Raw genomic sequence first — 18,003 nt, forward strand, 5'->3', positions numbered from 1 at the left:
TTCATCAACAACATGAGGATCTGAGCAATTATCACCACATAAAACCTCAAGCTGCCCAAGGATAGCCTGATGAATACTTTTAATACTATCTATTTCTTTCAAAACTAGCCCACTTTATTGATGGGCAAGAATGCCTGGCTATAGAAACTGCTGATTCCCTATTTCTATTTAGGGGATCCCGGCTACACACCCTTAATCCCTTAATGACCAAAGTAAGTGATTTATTATCGCGTTCATATCGATCAGCCACTTTTAAGTTGTCCACCAGTGTTTGGCATTTTGTTTGCTTTTTACTGCGCGTGGAGGCGTGACAGTGACGTTACTGGCACTGCTTGATGTTCCTTGCGGCACTGGTAGTGATGCCTCGGGAAATCTATGAATACACGTGCCGCAATTGTTTCTTTGCGCCACGGCTGGAGCACGTATGGCACACGCTCCTTCTCGGCGTGTGGCGCTTGCACCTTTTCTGCACTGGTTTCTATGAATCGGGCCCTCAATATGTGGCTGTGTTTATGAGGAGTCGTTATCCTCAAATTGTGTGATAACTGAAGATTAGTCCTATCCTTAACCAAATTTCCAATCATTGGTAGATCTGAAGTAGAGAGGTTATCAGTCAGCTTTGGATAATTATTAATCATGCAATTGCTAGGCTTTAAGTTAGGGCCGACTAGAATGTGCAATAATGCTTTAACTTTGTTTTTGATGTTAAGTGGCAGTGCCCCTTAACCCACTGTCCCATGTATCAAGAATTTCAGTAATAGCAGGTGCAGTAGTAAATGAAGCGCATGTCTTCAAGCAAGACATCCACTCCAACTGATCGAACAACAGCTGTTCTATATAGCGTAGCTGCTTAATATCACGGTTGGTTCGAAGATCTAAATTATGTGGCAGCTTTATGTGAGTTTTGCATGCACTTTTAATGGTATTAGTGGATCTCTTAATGGTATATTGTAATGGTGTGAGTGGGAGGTATGCTGAGTATGTTTCCATATCTTTTCACAAGAGGTGTGTACTCCCATTCTATTTGTTCATTACTCGTTCCTTCTGGTCAGTAGTTGTTTTTTTTAAAAACTCACATGATGTCTCCTTGGTTTGAGTAATTACTGATTTTTTTTTTCCTTTCACCCATAGCATCAGCCCAAGAGAAGTTACTTTGAATACAGAATAAAGGGACCCTAGAGCCAAACATTTAAAATAAGTCCTTGGGGGGGCATAGTTTCTAAAATGAGGGACTTTGGTCGAGATAGTATTAGTCACGTACACAGAATAAACTCTCTATTAACGGTCTTGTTGACTGCTGCGTTATGTAATTGAGGACTAACAGGGATGTTTTCATCAGCTTCATTAGTTTTATTATGGATGGAAACCAACTCCCTCCCTTTAATCACTTGAACACGAGAATGAATATTATTTTACACAGGTTTTCAAAATGTCCTTTACATGTCTTTGATGAAAAGTAAATATGATTGTAAAGACTGAAGAAGCCAGGGTGGTTTAACATCCTTTATTTTTCTATATCTCCACAGAGGTATTCGGTTCTGGACATGGGACCTCCACGCACCGTCATCACTCTGAACAATGCCATGTACTGGCAGGACCTTGAAGAGGCTTGTGGCTATGAGTGTTTAGACGGCAAGGACTGTACAAGCTTTTTCTGCTGCTACGATGAATGTAAATCCGGCTCCTGGCGGAGAGGCCGGATTCATATAGACCTTTTAGAACTGGACTCCTACTCCAGGGTCTTTTTTCCTACATCGTTCCTCCTCTTTAACCTCGTCTACTGGGTTGGATACCTTTACCTTTAAAAGAAGGCTCGCTGTGGTGAAGTCGTCTTGGTTTTCAAGGAGAATTTGTGAAAGGACATGGTCGGTTTCACCTCAAATTACAAATGCAGACATTCTTGTGAGCCATTATGGGATCTTTAAAGAAACTTTGAAAATGAACCAGAAAAAAAGTGGATGAACTCTCAATACTAAAAAGAAATTGAATTGAAATATTATATTCATACTGAAATCTACTAAATTTGTATGGCAAGCAGTACTTACAGGTTATTGTCGATGATCATCTTCTAATTTTACTGTGCCATTTATTGGTAGACAGTACCATGTCCAAACAAGGGAACAAAGTTCAACCAATATTCAGGAGCTCTTTGAAGATGTTTTGCTGTTCTCTTATTCTGGGATCCATCACACACTCACTGGTGCTCCCATGTAATGATATCCTTAAATGGTCTGCTCTGGCCAAGTGAAGTACCATTGCTTTTTGGTTCTAGGGTACTGTTCTGACTTTTATAACGCAGCCTGATGCGCCTGCGGCCTGAGCATCACCGACCCTTCCTCCGCTCCTAGTACAAACATGAACACATAGGCATGCCTATACCAAGACACATAACACCAGGCATAGCCCAGCACAAAGGTGTAGTGCTCAATATGTGCCAGGCTCCTTTGCCTGAAGGGAATCCCAATGTCCCCATTGTCAGGTGACAGCTGTTGGTCATTGGATATGAGGAGACCATCGAAAATAATTGTAAATCATCCTCAAGGCAAACTTTATGTCTGTGCCTCTTATAGCTCTTTGTGCTTTTCTTTTTGAAAATGTTCAAATTGATCATTTTTACTTTAAAAAAAAAAATCATCGTTTACAAGCATTTCTCAAAATGTCAAGTGTTAACAGTACAGTGGACTAGAGTGTTAGGAAATTAGAGAAATTAGGATCAAAATGTGCGGTGAACCAATTTACAAGGACACCGTCTATCGTCATATATGACAATCGATATGAGAGCCGGCACCTTGGATAGCCCTGTTTCCCCCATTTAGTAACCTCATGAGCCCCCCTTTGTTGTCCTGGCGCACAGTCCTGAACTGGTGATCAGCCACTGTTTGAGGTCCTTCACTGGTGAGCATTTTTGATCTGTGCCTCATTGTTGACCACTCTTGCCAAGTACTCGTGGGCGGAATCAAGAAATCTCCACATATTTGCAGCCATAACAACGGTGACTTTTATTATGTCAGATGTATTATGTGGACACTGTATCCGTGGACTAGTGTTACAATGCAGTCTATCACAACATAGTGAAAATATCTAAAATCATACAAAAATTACTTTCATTATCTCCTTATCACTGCAAAGTATATATTCATGAGGTGATTGTGAAATTAACTGCTCATCTTGAATATACGGCTAAAATGTCCATCATGCCAATTATGATACATTTTCTAAAAACACAATTGCTTTCGATGTACATTTCAAGACAAAACTAACAAGTTGGTGCTTTTAGCAAATCTATGTCACATAGCTACATGCTGAAACTATAACAGATTATTGCTGGCCGTGGAAAACAACATCTGTAGGGTAGGCTGTGCTGCTTTTTCAAATAGAAATAGTCAACAACAGTGAAGTTCTCGTGAGAAAAATATGGGCCAGATTTCCACCCACAGTGCAGCCGGCAGCAATAATACAACATTCTGCAGTCTTCTGTACACACCACACAGCAGTTTGCAAGGCCTTCTTGGGAAATGTTGCACATTACCATTGCAGAGAAATCTGATATTTGCACACAGTGTTAATGTTTCACACCCACCTTTTTCAAGGAAAGCTGCTTGGGAGAGCACATACTCTTATCATTCTGTGTGGGACTCATCAGTGGGAAGCTCTGCAGAGCTGTGGTGCGTCAGGACAGGTGTCAGTTAGTGGTCACCAAGGGTTTATAAGTATGGGGGAACGGTAACAGCGGGTGGCATTTCAACTACCACCCGTGGGTTAGGCTGTGTTCCTTTTGCAATAGGTCCCGGTGGATAGCTCACAAGCAAAGTGCTGATATTTGACTGGAGGACAACCTGTAACCTTTGAGTCCTGTTGCAGCGCTTAGAAGTTGGAGGAATATAGCATGAAGCACTATATAAGAACACAAATGATTAATGTATGTACTTACTGAACATACTCATTAACAGTGTTAATGTGTTTACTTCATGCAGCATTTTAGAAAGAACATAATGATGATATGCCATGAGATGATGGCCTGAAATACTTCTTACGGACAGGACGCTGTATCATTTTACTATGGCTTAATAGGTGAAGGAATATTTATTTTGTTGTCCCCCCTGCATAACAACACATGTTAACCATAAACAAATGGATGTGGTACTGTACCATCACCGTGCATTTCTGTCTCCATGGGATTGCTGCAAGCTACTGCTCTCCCATGGCCATCCCGTGCACTGGGATGGACATGCATGTTTTAATTTACAATCAAAATGAATACTGCTTAATTAATTCACCCAATATTTCTGTAATGTATCATTTACCACCGGATTGAAAGTGATATTAGTGTAGGTTCTACTGAGGATACCACATGCAGTTACAATAGTTACTGTGTGCGGTATTCCTTGCAGACATCCATCCACACCTCTGATAAGCCAGACAGAATGTATCATTAGGAGCCAAACACTTCATCCACCCATTTTAAATACCCAAGTAGTAGACCTAGCTGGTCACACTTTCGCAAAAATAATCCGTCGGCATAAGTGGGGAATTGTAAAATGTCTTGTCAGACCAGAGCCATTCACATATCAGACACGCCTGGCTCTACTTTTCATTGTTCAGAGTTTGATGCATTGTGCCTCATTATAAGTACAGCAGTGCAAGGATACATTGCAGTAATGCGGTCATAGCTCAGCTACCACTGCATTGCTGCAGCATTACCACACTGCGGTACTACAACTTTGGTGATGAGGTGGAGGAAAAATGTTATTCCACTGCATAGCCACACAAAAAAAACTGCCGAATTGGTGGAATGACCACGAGTGATAATTCCTTCAAGATCCCCAAGCAGTCTAATGGACACCATAAATGGTAAATGACACCGCCATACCGCCACTTGTTATCTGGTGGTAATTCTGCTGGACCAAGTTTCGGTAACAGTCATTCTGTTTGGTGCTATTTCAGCAGATTACTCACCAGAATATTTCCAAACTTGTAATGCGACCCATTATGTTTTGTTGATGATGTTTATAGCAATATAATGCAGCGAATTCATAAGAGGAATGGGCCCATGAAAGGTTCATAGACCTAGGCACTTTCAGGCATTCAATATGAGTGAAATATATTTCATCCTTCTAAATCGTCTTCTATGAGCACCACTGAGGTTGTTTTTTGATAATAGTGAGAGTCCCTGACTGCAAGTTATAAACTGGGAAAGGTCAGCAGGGTTGAGGCAGAGTTAGTCACATATAAAAACATTCAAGTTGTAAAAGTTTATCCCTCTGGCATTGCTTTAATGAATACCATGTTGTTGGGTAGTATTGTAATTGTGAGGTATGTCCCTGGGGGAAAAACATAATATATCTTTACCATAAGAGTTTTTCTAAAGGATACATTTTTGTTAGCTGAAAACAAAGAATTAATTTGGGTTTCTAAAATAAAGAAACAGCCAGGTGAAATCCATTGGTCAATTAGATGCTTTGGTTTCTTTGGACCTCCATGGCATGAAAGGTTCTGACCTTTTCTTTAGGTGCATACCTTGGTTTGAACATATGCTGGCCGGAAAAGGGTCTGGGTTCTTCAACCATCTGTTCACAGCACCATATTATCAGCATGACATTCATGAGCTTAACCCAAATCTCTTGAAAATTCAGTTGCTTGAGGGTTTGATCGAATATATTCGCCCAAGCAGGAGTAAAACATTCATTCATAAAGAGACACAGTGTCCCCCCCCCCAAAACTTGCATATTTGCACCAGATGAATAAAACAAAGGCAACAAGTCCATTGATGCAATATGGTATGCCCTGCTTTTTTTGGTATTGAAGCAGTGACGAAGGCAATCTGACCTAGTATTCAAACAAAGTAAGCATAGGTACTTTACAAGCCATTCCTGTGTTCCTCAGTGATGCACAACCAAGGAGGCAGAAACTTCCTAGGAGGGCATCGGTTAGCGCTGGATGTGCCTGTGGCCCATATTCAAACCTGTGACATGAGTGACATCAGTTGAACATTCTCAGTATTAAAATAGAGCGTTAACACATTGGGTCAAATTCACATGAAAGCCATCTTCAAGTGTAAGTCAGACTTGATCTATGAAATCTGTTTTGACCCATGAATTTTAAATAACTACTCAGAGCACTACATTGTGTGAGACGATTGGATAATATGTGGGCTGTATGAACTGGTATAGCCCACCAATGACTCATCATGGCACACAGCTTGTGCTCCCTAGTCACCACACCACCTTTACTGTCATTGCTCAGTTCCCCCTGTGCTTACCTGTTGTACTGTCAGTTTAAGTGGATGCCGGCTCTCAATGCAAAGTATCACCTCAAGCTGTACCTTCCACGTGCGTCTTATCGAACACAGACCGGCCCACACCCACATTGATTGCCAGAAGGATGCAGGATGCCAATTTCTCGTTGCCATTCTGGGCCCATATCAGTGGACCACCAACAAGTCACTTTTTGAAGGCAACATGTTTCATCCAATCTCCATGCCGGTGCAAATATGTGTTAAAAAAAGGCCTAATAGTCGTGTGCACCACCGATTCTAATATGCTACATGTTTATCAATTAAAATATGCACTGAACCTGATCTATGTTTTTCTTTGCATTTTACTTAATTGTCCCTTATATTTTACTTTTGAAAGAATGGGGTCACTGGCTGAACATGGCCTTGTGGGCCCATGTATCCTTTTAAATTCCCTTATAGTGTCACACGGTCTTCATATCTCACAACGTCCAGCACGGCCATCAGGCTGAGGCTATCAAACTAAATTACAGCATTGGAGTGCTGGGAGATCCTTTGAAGGTGAAGAAATAAAGAACAGCTTAAAATGACTGGAAAATGTCCTTGGCCTCCACCTTCCAAACTATCTCCATACGACCCTTAACGGTTGCACTGCTCCAATTGCATGGGAGTCCTCCTTCGAAAGTCCATGGGGGTAATTATACGCCCCCTTCTCTCCATCTTCATTATTGGCCCACTTATGCAGTTCAGAACTGCAAATCAAGAAGAAGAGATTTAGCTTCTGGGATAGCCCTCAGGTAAATCTTAAATTTCACCGGTTCGGATGACCCCAGGAGGAAAATGAACCCATTAACATTACTTGTGATTACAGCTATACAGACAAAGAGGTAAGGAGCATATCATCTAAAAGACGGACTGGAGTAATGCAAATCCGTTTGAAATCTGTGAAGCTTGAATTTTCATTCAAGATCGTTTTTTATTTACCACATCCAAGAACCGTTAAGAAAATGTAATCTTTCATTTAAAATTGACATAACCTTTTTTCATCTTTAAAACTGTTCTCTGTTGAGAATCAGACACATCTGTGCGTGTTTGTTCAATACTCCATAGCTTGCACTTAAACAATCTAAATGACAGGTGGAACATGCCAACGGTACCCACTGGTGTAACATGGTCCACCAAGGCTTGATAGGAGTGCAGATGAAGAGCGTGCCCATGCTGCCAAAGAACTGGCATAGTTATCCCTACACACACATCCCATCTCCCCTCTTCAGCAACAACCATGAACCAAAAAAACTGCAAATTTGATATGTATATCTAGACGTTGTTCGGCAAAATATAAATCGTAGGGAAAGTAAATTATTCCAAACAAAGAAATTGAGAAAGCACCAATGAAAAAGACATTTTTCAAAATAAAGTATCATGCAGAACCGATTTGCAATTCATGTTGGTGTTTTAGTGTGTGCAGGCCATGCAGCGACATAGTAAGTCGATGAGGAGGAACACAGGTTTGATCCCCGGGTCCGTGCTTAGAAGCCTCTGGGTATTAAGCACATTATAAATAACCAATTACAATAGAGTGCAATTGTGTCGCAAAAAATTATCTTGTCTATTAAGCAGTGTGACTTTCTATCATTAAAAAATGTTGATTAGCAAACATGTTGCACCGTTCAAGCACTCTAACGAAAAAAACAGCTGTCTGACCGTACACTTGATAACAGGTGGTAGGAAGAAACTACTCGAATTATACTTGAATTCGTCCAGTTTCTTGCAAAAGTCTCATCCTCTTTCTCCCCCTCTAGGTACAGTACCATTATATATGATAAATGCATGTTTCCATGTGGTATCAGTCTCCGTTCCAGTGCTTCTACAGCAAGTCATACAGGAAAAACCAATGTATTAATAGGTCAAGGACAAGTCCGGAGATGTATTTTTGATATCCGAGTGATATAATTAAAAGTGTGGCATTAAGAAACTGACCTTTCAAAGGAAAACAAATAGCTGCGTCTCGACCTTGATTCAGAAGTAAACGTATCATTCTCACAGCATGTAGGCTTCATGCCAGAGAGCAACGCTAGATTAAATGAGTGTTACGAACTGTTCCAAAGTAGTCAGTTAAGATCCATTTGTAATCAGTCAGCCCAATGAAAAATAAGGATTTTAGACCACGCATCCATCATGTTAAGCAGAAGTCATTATTTGTTTAATGTATGCAAGCATTTGTTGCATTATTGATATCCCAACAACGCACATGTTTTTCCATTAAAATTAGCCATTTGGCGGAGATTTGTCTTTCCTGGAGTGAATTCCAACCTGAATCCCTCTTTCTGCAGTAAATTCTGTTTGACTGCTAATTGCACACTGGCTTAAGATGTATCAGCTGTGCACAAGGCAGCCATTTAACAATCGCACAACAATTGCATCATGTCATCAATATCACCAGGGTTTCAACTGTACACCCCATCATTTTAAGGGACACCCCACAAACATCCCATTAATTTGCCATTGGAAAATGCTATAATCAACATGTTTAGCTTAGTCAAAGTCGAGTATGCCAAAAGCGTAAATTAATGTGATTGCCAGAAGGCACATTGATCCAATATGGTTGACAGCCACAGCCAGATTCATGCAATGCATTTTCTGTTAAACATGTAAACATGGATGGTTGCAAGCATGGGGCATGTCTATTCCTATCAACCCTGAAATATATTAAGTCAAGATATGTTACATCCTTCAGTGTTTAGGTCCTTAGTCCAGTTGAGTTCAAACTCACGCCTAACCCCACAAAGTGAAGTGGACTGATAAATGGGCAATATTTTGTAATGCCAGAACCATGGCATACATATTATATATAACCTCTGTAAATGTATGATCCCCTTGACAAAACACAATTAATGAAACAATCATACAATCGTGGCTTCATATTCCTTCTATAAAAGCAGGACCGAGCAGCCACTAAAATGTTGTTTGCATCTTAAAAGTTCCATCATTTCAGATATGATCTGGTCAATAGATGAGCCCATTTCCCATCACTTTTTGATGCCGAAAACAAGTCACTTTGACTGTTAAAGGTTTAAGACCAGTCCTATTCAATCACACACATTTAACACAGCTTGAATCGTCCTTTGAAGGACGATTGGGGATTATATGGTAATAAAAGCAAATAGTCATCTGAATTTCAAAGGGTAAATCTGTTTCGGATTAACTGAATAGCAACATCACCACAAATGTTCAATAATGAATGCCATTAATAATTGCCACCTGAGACTCTAGACCTCAGCCTACTCTGACTAGTGCTGAGGTTCCAGAGGGCTGCACCCACTGTAAGATGAATATGTTCAGGTATATAACCCAAACTTCTGTCTTCTTTTTTCCAATGTCTATATTGTCAAATGTTGCTCTGAAGTCCACAATGTAAAGTGACATATCATCACCCTTCTTTTAGGTCTCCAGAGAAGTCCTCTAGAGGGTAACATATTTATCAAGCAGCCCTGCTACTTTACCAAATCATACATGTTTTCCAACCCCTCTATACAGTTCAGAAGAATAGTTAACATTTTGGGGATCGTGTCATGTATCCGGATAAGGTAGTAAAAGATAACTAGCACCCCTTACTTATGTGAAAGATGTACATTACATTCCAGAACCTATATGGCACGAGCACAGCCCCTCGTTCACAGAGTGTATAAAATATAGAAACTAGATGTCCACCAGGATGAGAGGCTCATACAAGTTTACAACTTAGAATGTCCCAGAAAACTGATGATTCAGACATACCAGAAGGAGAAATGTTTTTTTTTCTCTTTGAGCCCCCAGTGTAAGTAGGTTGTCTGGAAGATGGTCATGTGTATATGGTTGTTTTGCAATTTATATATGATCTAGTTAGATGCCACTGACAGAGTATATTAGATCCCAAAGATGATCAGTGGACTGGGGATGTACATTTTCCATAAATGTCCAATGTTGTTGAGACATTCTTGTGAAAATTGCCTTAAACGCATTAGACCAAGTTAAGATCTTCATCCTCAGGTTCTCATTCTATTACTTAGCAGTTTCCTGTACTCAGATTTCTCTACCCTAAACATGTCCAAGCAACATGAACGAGGACATGAGCTAAACAATAAATAATCAAAAACACTGTAGCTCTTTTTTAGCATACTTACCATGTTTATTAATCCAACCAACATTCTTGCAACCATTTACCTCATTGGAGCACATTTCTTTGCTTTGAAGTAGAGAGAAAACAGCCTGTAGTGCAGTTACTATTATTACAATTATAGTAAAGATTGTAGGAAGTAAAGATTGGTACTACTGAAGCAGATTCCCAAACGGGTACCTAGAAGGGAGGGCCTGGCCGTACTCTTCAGATCCACTGATCATCAGATGTAAAACTCTATATCTGCCATAGTCAATGAATGTCTTCCCAACTATTAAAATTGCAATATGTCAAAATGAAAACTAAAAATGAAGTGTATTGGTAAATTGTCACTCCCAGACCAATCTAACACACAGAGCTCTGAAACAAGAAACTGAGAAAATGACCTCAAATATTCAATGATCAATAACATTAAGCCAACAATCGAACAGAAAGAGACTCCCAAGATGACACGTCTAAAGTGTTGGTCAGCAGGCAGATCAACATTGAATAAACAGTCAGGGAAAATTGAGCTCTTACATTCTTATGAGCTTTAAGAGTTAAGTATTGATAGACATCCCAATTAGTATTCTTCACCACATCTAGGTCTATACCTACATTAAAAAGAACATTATTATTAAAATCTGCACCAATGATAATTGGGATATTAGGAGACATACTAGGCTCAGTCTACATGAAGTTTTCAAAACTCATGGACCCTAAACAGTCATACAATGTTGAGCAAGAATGCAAAATATATTCAAGACGCATAAGTCTGTTTTGTTGTGCATAATAATCAATATTAGATCTGAGTAGATATAGGTGGCTATTCCACCATTTGGACAACCCAACATAGTCCCATAGATTTAACAAGAATAGTATCAAAACTAAACCAATACATAGTGGTCCCCTCCAGAACACAATTATCTTGAGAAAGAGACTGTCATAACCAACTATCAAAGTGAGACATTCAGTATCTTGAAGTTTCCCCATCAATCCAGCTTAATTCCAAGGGATATTAATGGGAAGAGAATTGAGATCTACCTCTAAGTTATCGTTGGAAGCAACAAGGGCCCCTTGGGTTATCCACTAAATCCCTTCTATATGGTGGAATAAAAAGTTAACTCACAGTACTATCCCCAAGTCTTAGTTGGATTTGAATTCAACATTAGAGTTTAGATTGGGGGAGTCTCTGACACAATAGGTCCTTGTGATAAATAATGGCACATTGTCAAATATTGTTTATGCCAGTGGGGAGATTGTAATTAAAACTATGATCCTATATAAGGCATTGGTTTGTCTACTAACCTTAGTCAACCTTTTTCTCTTTCAACCTTTAGATCCACTAACTGCCGCAGAAATTGCATCACACAATCCAATAATTATGCAGATATAACTCTAAATATAGCTTTAGCACACTTCACTGGGTCCTTTGCATTTGTTCCACTCTGGAATGTCTACACATTTTTCTATCTATCTATCTATCTATCTATCTATCTATCTATCTATCTATCTGCATGTATGTCTGTCTATTTATCTATCTATCAATCTATCAATCTATATTGTTTTACGTCTAGATGTCTATCTATGTCTGTAAGTTCATCTTTCTGATTTTCAGATGTTCTTTTGAGTACCTGCGGCCTATATGTCTGTCTCTCTGTTTGTCTGTGTACCTGCTTACACATATGTGTGTCTTTCTCTCTGAATCATTATTGGAACCACTGTCTACTTTGTCACCTGCCTAGCCCTGTGCCCATATTATCTATATGCCAGTGTCACTCTCCTTTCACGCCAGTCAGCCTATTTTTCTCTGCTTCTCTCTTGTCTGTTGATCCACCTGCCTGGCTCTCTCTTTATGTTTGTCTATGTATTGAACTAAAGGATGGATTTCTTTGTGACAACATGTTTTATCAACCTGATATAAATCCTCAGAATCACTGATATCAATAACCGAAAGGGTTTATCAAAACCTGGAAATCCCTAATTTCCCTGGCCACTTTATATATATTCATAGCATTGGGAGATAGGCTTGCTGACTTAAACTGCACTCTAGAGCCTTTTTAGTGCTACTTTAAATGTTTATTAGAAGCCAGGAGACTTCCATCACTCGTAATAACCCAGCCACAATGCCTCTCTCCACTGTATGTGTGAGTCAGATAATATTATTGTCATGGTTCCCTTGGACATGGTATACTTACTGTCATGTACAGAGATACTGGCAGATAGAAATAATGCCTCAGTACCTTCCCTGAGATTAGTGAATGCCATCATATGTACCATGCATGGTGTGGGATCCAGCATCTGGCAGTGTGTCCTCTCCATTCAACACACATATGCAGGCATTTTAGGGTGATCTCCGCTCTGCGTGCCTGCACTTGACATGCATCAGCAACAGCAACCTCCAGTGAAGCTATGCCTGCACCATTGCCAGATTAATTCCAATGGATGTGTGGATGTTGGGGCACAACCGGTTGGAACTAAGCCATTCTGCAGTAACTGAAATCCAATGCCTGCGGCCATGACGATTTCCTGCAAACCTCCAGGAACTCTATGCAAGCTTCCTACTCCATACACGACTCCTATAGCTGTGATGTCCTCATACAGCAGCATTCAGAGCAGACAGTCATCAGGAAAAAAAGGAAAGCCCACTTGCCAGTTGTTTTTTTTTTCTGCATACATCTGTATGAGACTGTGGTACCTAAAGACTGGAGACAGCATTCACATAAAAACATGTCCGAGACATTGGTGAGTAAAGCCTCGTCGGACCTGCAGTTGATTGCATTCACAAAGAAAATGCGGCATGGAAATGTGGATTTACATGGGCGCCACGTGCTTGCAGCATTCGTCCACACTCCAGCCAGAGAATCATATTAAATATTAGCAGCTCACCTTTTCGTCCCCTTGTCCTTCTGCCACCTCTTTTTTTTCTTTCCCTCTTATTGGATGGCTTTTGATTTTCGCATGCATTTCTTTACAATAACAGCTGCGAGAACCAGATGTCCAACCCTGAAGCGCCTTCATATGGAATTAGCCCCAGGTTTGTTTACTATTTCCAGATATGCTTCACTTGTTTCATCACGGACCTGGATGCTGTGTGTACACTGCCTGGATGATGACAACAGCAGAGCAACAGCTGTCGTCCAATGCTACGCCAACTTAGGTATAATATGTTCTTTGTAAGACTTTAGAAATGCATTACCTAGAACTTTGGACTGCATGTACTGAAAACAACTCGCACATGATGAAGTCAACCTCCTACGTGAAATGACGCATTTATGATATGCCATTTTACAATTTCAACGGATATACTGAGTGCCATTTTCCAGTTAGTGCATTTCATCAATCGACTACTATAAAAGATGTTTGTTTATTTCAATGCTCGTGCCTGTTAGACAGCACGCAGCTTGACTTGGCCAAGAGCCTGTTGCTACAGAGAAGAAATAGGACTGGCGGAATGGTCTCATGACCATTGTTTGTTTCTCTCATTGGTCAAGTCTCGCCATATCTCACATTTAGCCCATCTCTGTTAGGGAGGCATAACTCGCATTTAGCCCAACTATGTTAGTGAGCCATATCTCGCACGGACGGGCCGCAGGTCATATGGAACACATCACCCCTGGAGGACCCAATGGGGGTGGTAATTGCTGCAGACCAGAATGTACGACAGGGTAAGGGATTTGGGCCGCATTTAGTCATAACAGAGGGGGTAGCAAAAGTACTGCCACTAGCTAACTCTACTAAAAACTCATCCATCTGCATACACCTTCTCAAACTCTGAACAACACACAACCATACCTCTACAGGACAACAAACTGCATGCACCTCACAACACACAACAACCAAACAAACCACATAGGGCCTCAGTTGGGCGGTAATGCCGGCGCTAATAGCGCTGCCGTTATCTGCCCTACCGCCAAAACCACTGGCGCTATTAGCACCGGATCACGGGTTTGGCGGAATGGGAAATCCCCATTCCCCATTGAGCCCATTCGGGATTTCCCACGGGTGGTAAGAGCGTGACATTTCGGCAGATTTCACCCCAGCTAAGAGCTGGGGGAAAATCAGCCAAAGCCGTGGTTTGGCGGACCCTTAAATCCAGTAGTAACAGCGCTACCACCGGATTTAAGGGTTAACACCAAACTCGTGATGAGGCCTATAGTCTTGCACAACACCACATGGTGGCTACCAACTGAAAAACACACCTATGCTCAGTGAGCGGTGTCAGCGAACTGAAGCTGCCAACAGCACACCACTGCCTTCCTTCCTATTTCTCCACTGTAGCGGCAATGTTAAAGAAATCCATGCTTGCCCCTCTCTTAAAAAACACAAAGCTGGATCCCGAAGATCTGCAGAACTAATAGCGGGGTTACCATGGCAGGGACAAATTATGTAGAGGATTGTAACGCCTCAGTTACAGGATTATGTGGATAGGGAATGTAGATTACCCCTGCTATCTGCGCAGGGAGTATTAATTCTATTAAAGACTAAGGAGGCGAGCATTATGCTTCATCTTCATTTATTTCTACTCTTCAGCAGTTCAACAAAACACATATAAACCATGAAAAGTGTAAAGCCAACTTTTCTCTTTTTTTTTTTTGTTTTACTACAACATCCCTGAGTCCCTGTAGTCCATGCCCTTTCCACCAGTCACAACCCACTTCCTGTGCTTGGGCTCCTCCTCTGCTTTTACTCGCTCTGATAGTCGCTCAAGTCCATTAACTAATCCTCGCCAACGGTGCGAAGGCTCTTCTGAACTTTAAACTCAACTGCCGGTGCACTCCCGGTCTCCTGATACTCTCAGCTACGGCACTGTCTTCAGCCATTCTTCTGATCTTCCCCTATGAAAACAGAATAGAAAATCTTAGGGTGGTGCGTCTGTAGTGTACTCACTCATATAATGCATCGACATTTTATATAGTACATTACTCGGGGGGGAATTTAATGCTCGCCTCCTTAGTCTTTAATAGAATTGGACTGGAGGCGAGCTTTATGCTTGTTCAAAGCTTCCCCAAAACTGAACTAGCCAGACTCTCTGTTGGCTTAAAGTAAAATTCTTTAAATGTACGATCGCTTGACCAGTCTGCTGCTAGCATTATTTCACTCAAGGGCACTCCCGCTCTCGCGGCTGACGATGCCATTGCACCTCTCACTGAATGAGCTCCATACGTGTCCACATTCACACCAGCTGCATGCATGACCTCTTTTACCCATCTAGCTATGGTAGCTGATGCTACTGTGTGATAGGGTTTCCTGCGCGCTATTAACAACTGGGTAGTATTCGCTGCTCTATTCTCTGCTGTTCTGCTCTCGTATTCTTTAATACATCGTGCTACGCACCATTTCGAATTGTTCGGAAAATACGGATAATGCACTGTGGAGGTGCCTGTCTTAGTTCTCCTGACTATGGAGAATGTGACTCCTTCCGGTCCGAAAGCTCGCCTGTTAACCTCTAGAGCTTTAACGTCTGACACTCGTTTGCATGAAATTAGACATAATAGCATAGCTAGTTTACCAGATAGTTGCTTAAGGGTAAGGTATTTATCTGTTGGCCAATCTGATAATAATCGTAATACTGTCGTGCCGTCCCATGTTGTAATTTATCTGGGCACTGGTGGCGCTCTGAATTTCGCTCCTCTAACGAGCCTGACTACTGCGGGGTGCTCTCCTGCTGGTACTCCTTCTATTGGCATATGTCCCGCGATATGGCTGATCTGTATACTCCTATCGTACGGAAAGCTCTTCCGTTCTGCAGTAAGTTCGCTAAGAAATTTAGAATTTCCACTACAGGTGCAGAAACGGGATGAACACCTCTGTTCTTGCACCAGCTTGTCCATTTTGCCCAAGCTGCGTCGTAGCTCCTCCTAGTGGAAGGAGCCCAGGATTCTGCGATAAGCTGAGCTGCCTGCGCCGAAATTCCTGGCAGGGCCCAGCGTCTCCTGATATCCTGCACGCGACTAGCGGGAGTGTCCCTCTCACTCTCAGAGGATGACACAACCCAGCTGGGTCCGTGATCAATCGCTCTCCTTCGGGGAGTACTCTGGGTACATCCGCTACTGGCTCCATCAGCGTTGGAAACCACACTTGTGACTTCCACAATGGTGCAACTAACACCAGTTCCGCTCTCTCCCTCCGACACTTCGCTAGAACTCTGTTCAACATCGCGAAGGGGGGAAAAGCGTAATGCGGACCTCCTGCCCACTCCTGCAGGAAGGCATCTGTTCCTTGAGCATCCGGATCCAGTCTCCAGCTGTAATAGAGGCTCGTTTGCGCATTGAGCCGAGAGGCGAAAAGGTCCATACGTAGTGGTCCCCATCTCTTGTCCAGCCTCTGAAACACTGCTGGGTCCAGTCTCCAATCGCTGGAGTCTATCAGGTAACGAGAATTCCAGTCTGCTACTACATTCAGTGAGCCTGGCAGGTACTCTGCTGTCACTGACGTCTCTGACTGTAGACAAAAATGCCAGAAGTCCTTCGCTAGCTCCGCTAGCATCTTGGACCTCGTACCGCCTAGGTGGTTTATGTACCTTACTGCTGAAATGTTGTCCATCTTCAGCAGCACACAAGATTTCACTCTTACTCTTGTGAAGGCCTTGATCGCGAACGATCCTGCCAGTAGCTCCAGGCAGTTTATGTGTAGACTGAGCTCCTCTTCGCTCCATTTGCCCCCGGTCTGTAGGGTCCCACATCTGCCCCCCAGCCCTTCCGGCTGGCGTCTGATTCTATTATCAGATCTGGCTTGTCTCCGAATATGGCTCGCCCATTCCAGGTGTCCATATTCTTTAACCACCATTCTAGTTCTGTAATGGAGTCTTGATCTAGAGGTACTTGTTGGTTATACTTCAGACCCTGTTGTAGATGTTTTATCTTCAACCTCTGTAGTGCCCGGTAGTGCAGGGGCCCTGGGAATATGGCCTGAATAGATGCTGCTAATAGCCCCACTATCCTTGCCAATGTCCTGAGAGATATCAGTTGTTTCTCTAGGCATAATCTGATCTCCCTCTTTATGTCTTTCATTTTTCGAGCTGGCAGCTCCAGGGTCGCTTTCTTTGTGTCTAGTACAAACCCCAGGAAGTCTAACCTCTGAGCAGGTATGGTATTCGACTTCTCTGTGTTCACTAGAAATCCTAGAGAGACTAGAAGGTCTTGTACCCATCTCGTTTGGTATACCAGCACTTCTCGATCTTCTGCTAGGAGTAAAAGGTCGTCCAGATAGACGATCAGCCTGACGCCCTTCTCTCTGATCGCTGCCGCTACTGGTTTCATCAGCTTCGTAAATGCCCAGGGAGCCGAGGCAAGTCCGAATGGCATTGTCTTGAATTGCCAGAACTGTCCGTGCCAGCGGAAAGCTAGGTATGGTCTGTACTCCTTGAGTACAGGCACTGTGAGATACGCGTCCTTTAGATCTAGGCGTGTCAGCCAGTCTGCTTCTCTTAGGGAGTCTCTGAGCTGATGTATGCCCTCCATCTTGAAGTGGCGATATATGATCCAACCGTTCAGCTCTTTGAGATTGATAACCAGGCGTACCTTCTCTTTCCTGTGCACCAGGAACATATTGCTCACGAACTTGGGTGTCGTCTTGCATCTCTCTATCGCCTGCTTGTGAACTAATTGCGCTATCTCGCTGTCTAGGAGTGCTT

General features: G+C 42.1%; 1 protein-coding gene across 1 annotated transcript in view; it reads left to right on the top strand.

The window, feature by feature from the left end:
- LOC138526177 (gamma-aminobutyric acid receptor subunit gamma-3) overlaps nt 1-8,513 on the top strand; it is a 1,711,882-nt gene extending 1,703,369 nt beyond the window's left edge. Inside the window, exon 6 of the mRNA XM_069636600.1 lies at nt 1,527-8,513. Within this exon, the coding sequence (XP_069492701.1) occupies nt 1,527-1,805 (279 nt within the window). The 3' untranslated portion in view covers nt 1,806-8,513. The remainder of the gene's footprint in view (nt 1-1,526) is intronic.
- The last annotated feature ends 9,490 nt before the right edge of the window (nt 8,514-18,003 follow it).

The sequence above is a fragment of the Ambystoma mexicanum genome, chromosome 7p (assembly GCF_040938575.1).
Source record: "Ambystoma mexicanum isolate Mex_15411 chromosome 7p, UKY_AmexF1_1, whole genome shotgun sequence".
NCBI classification, from domain to species: Eukaryota; Metazoa; Chordata; class Amphibia; order Caudata; family Ambystomatidae; genus Ambystoma; species Ambystoma mexicanum.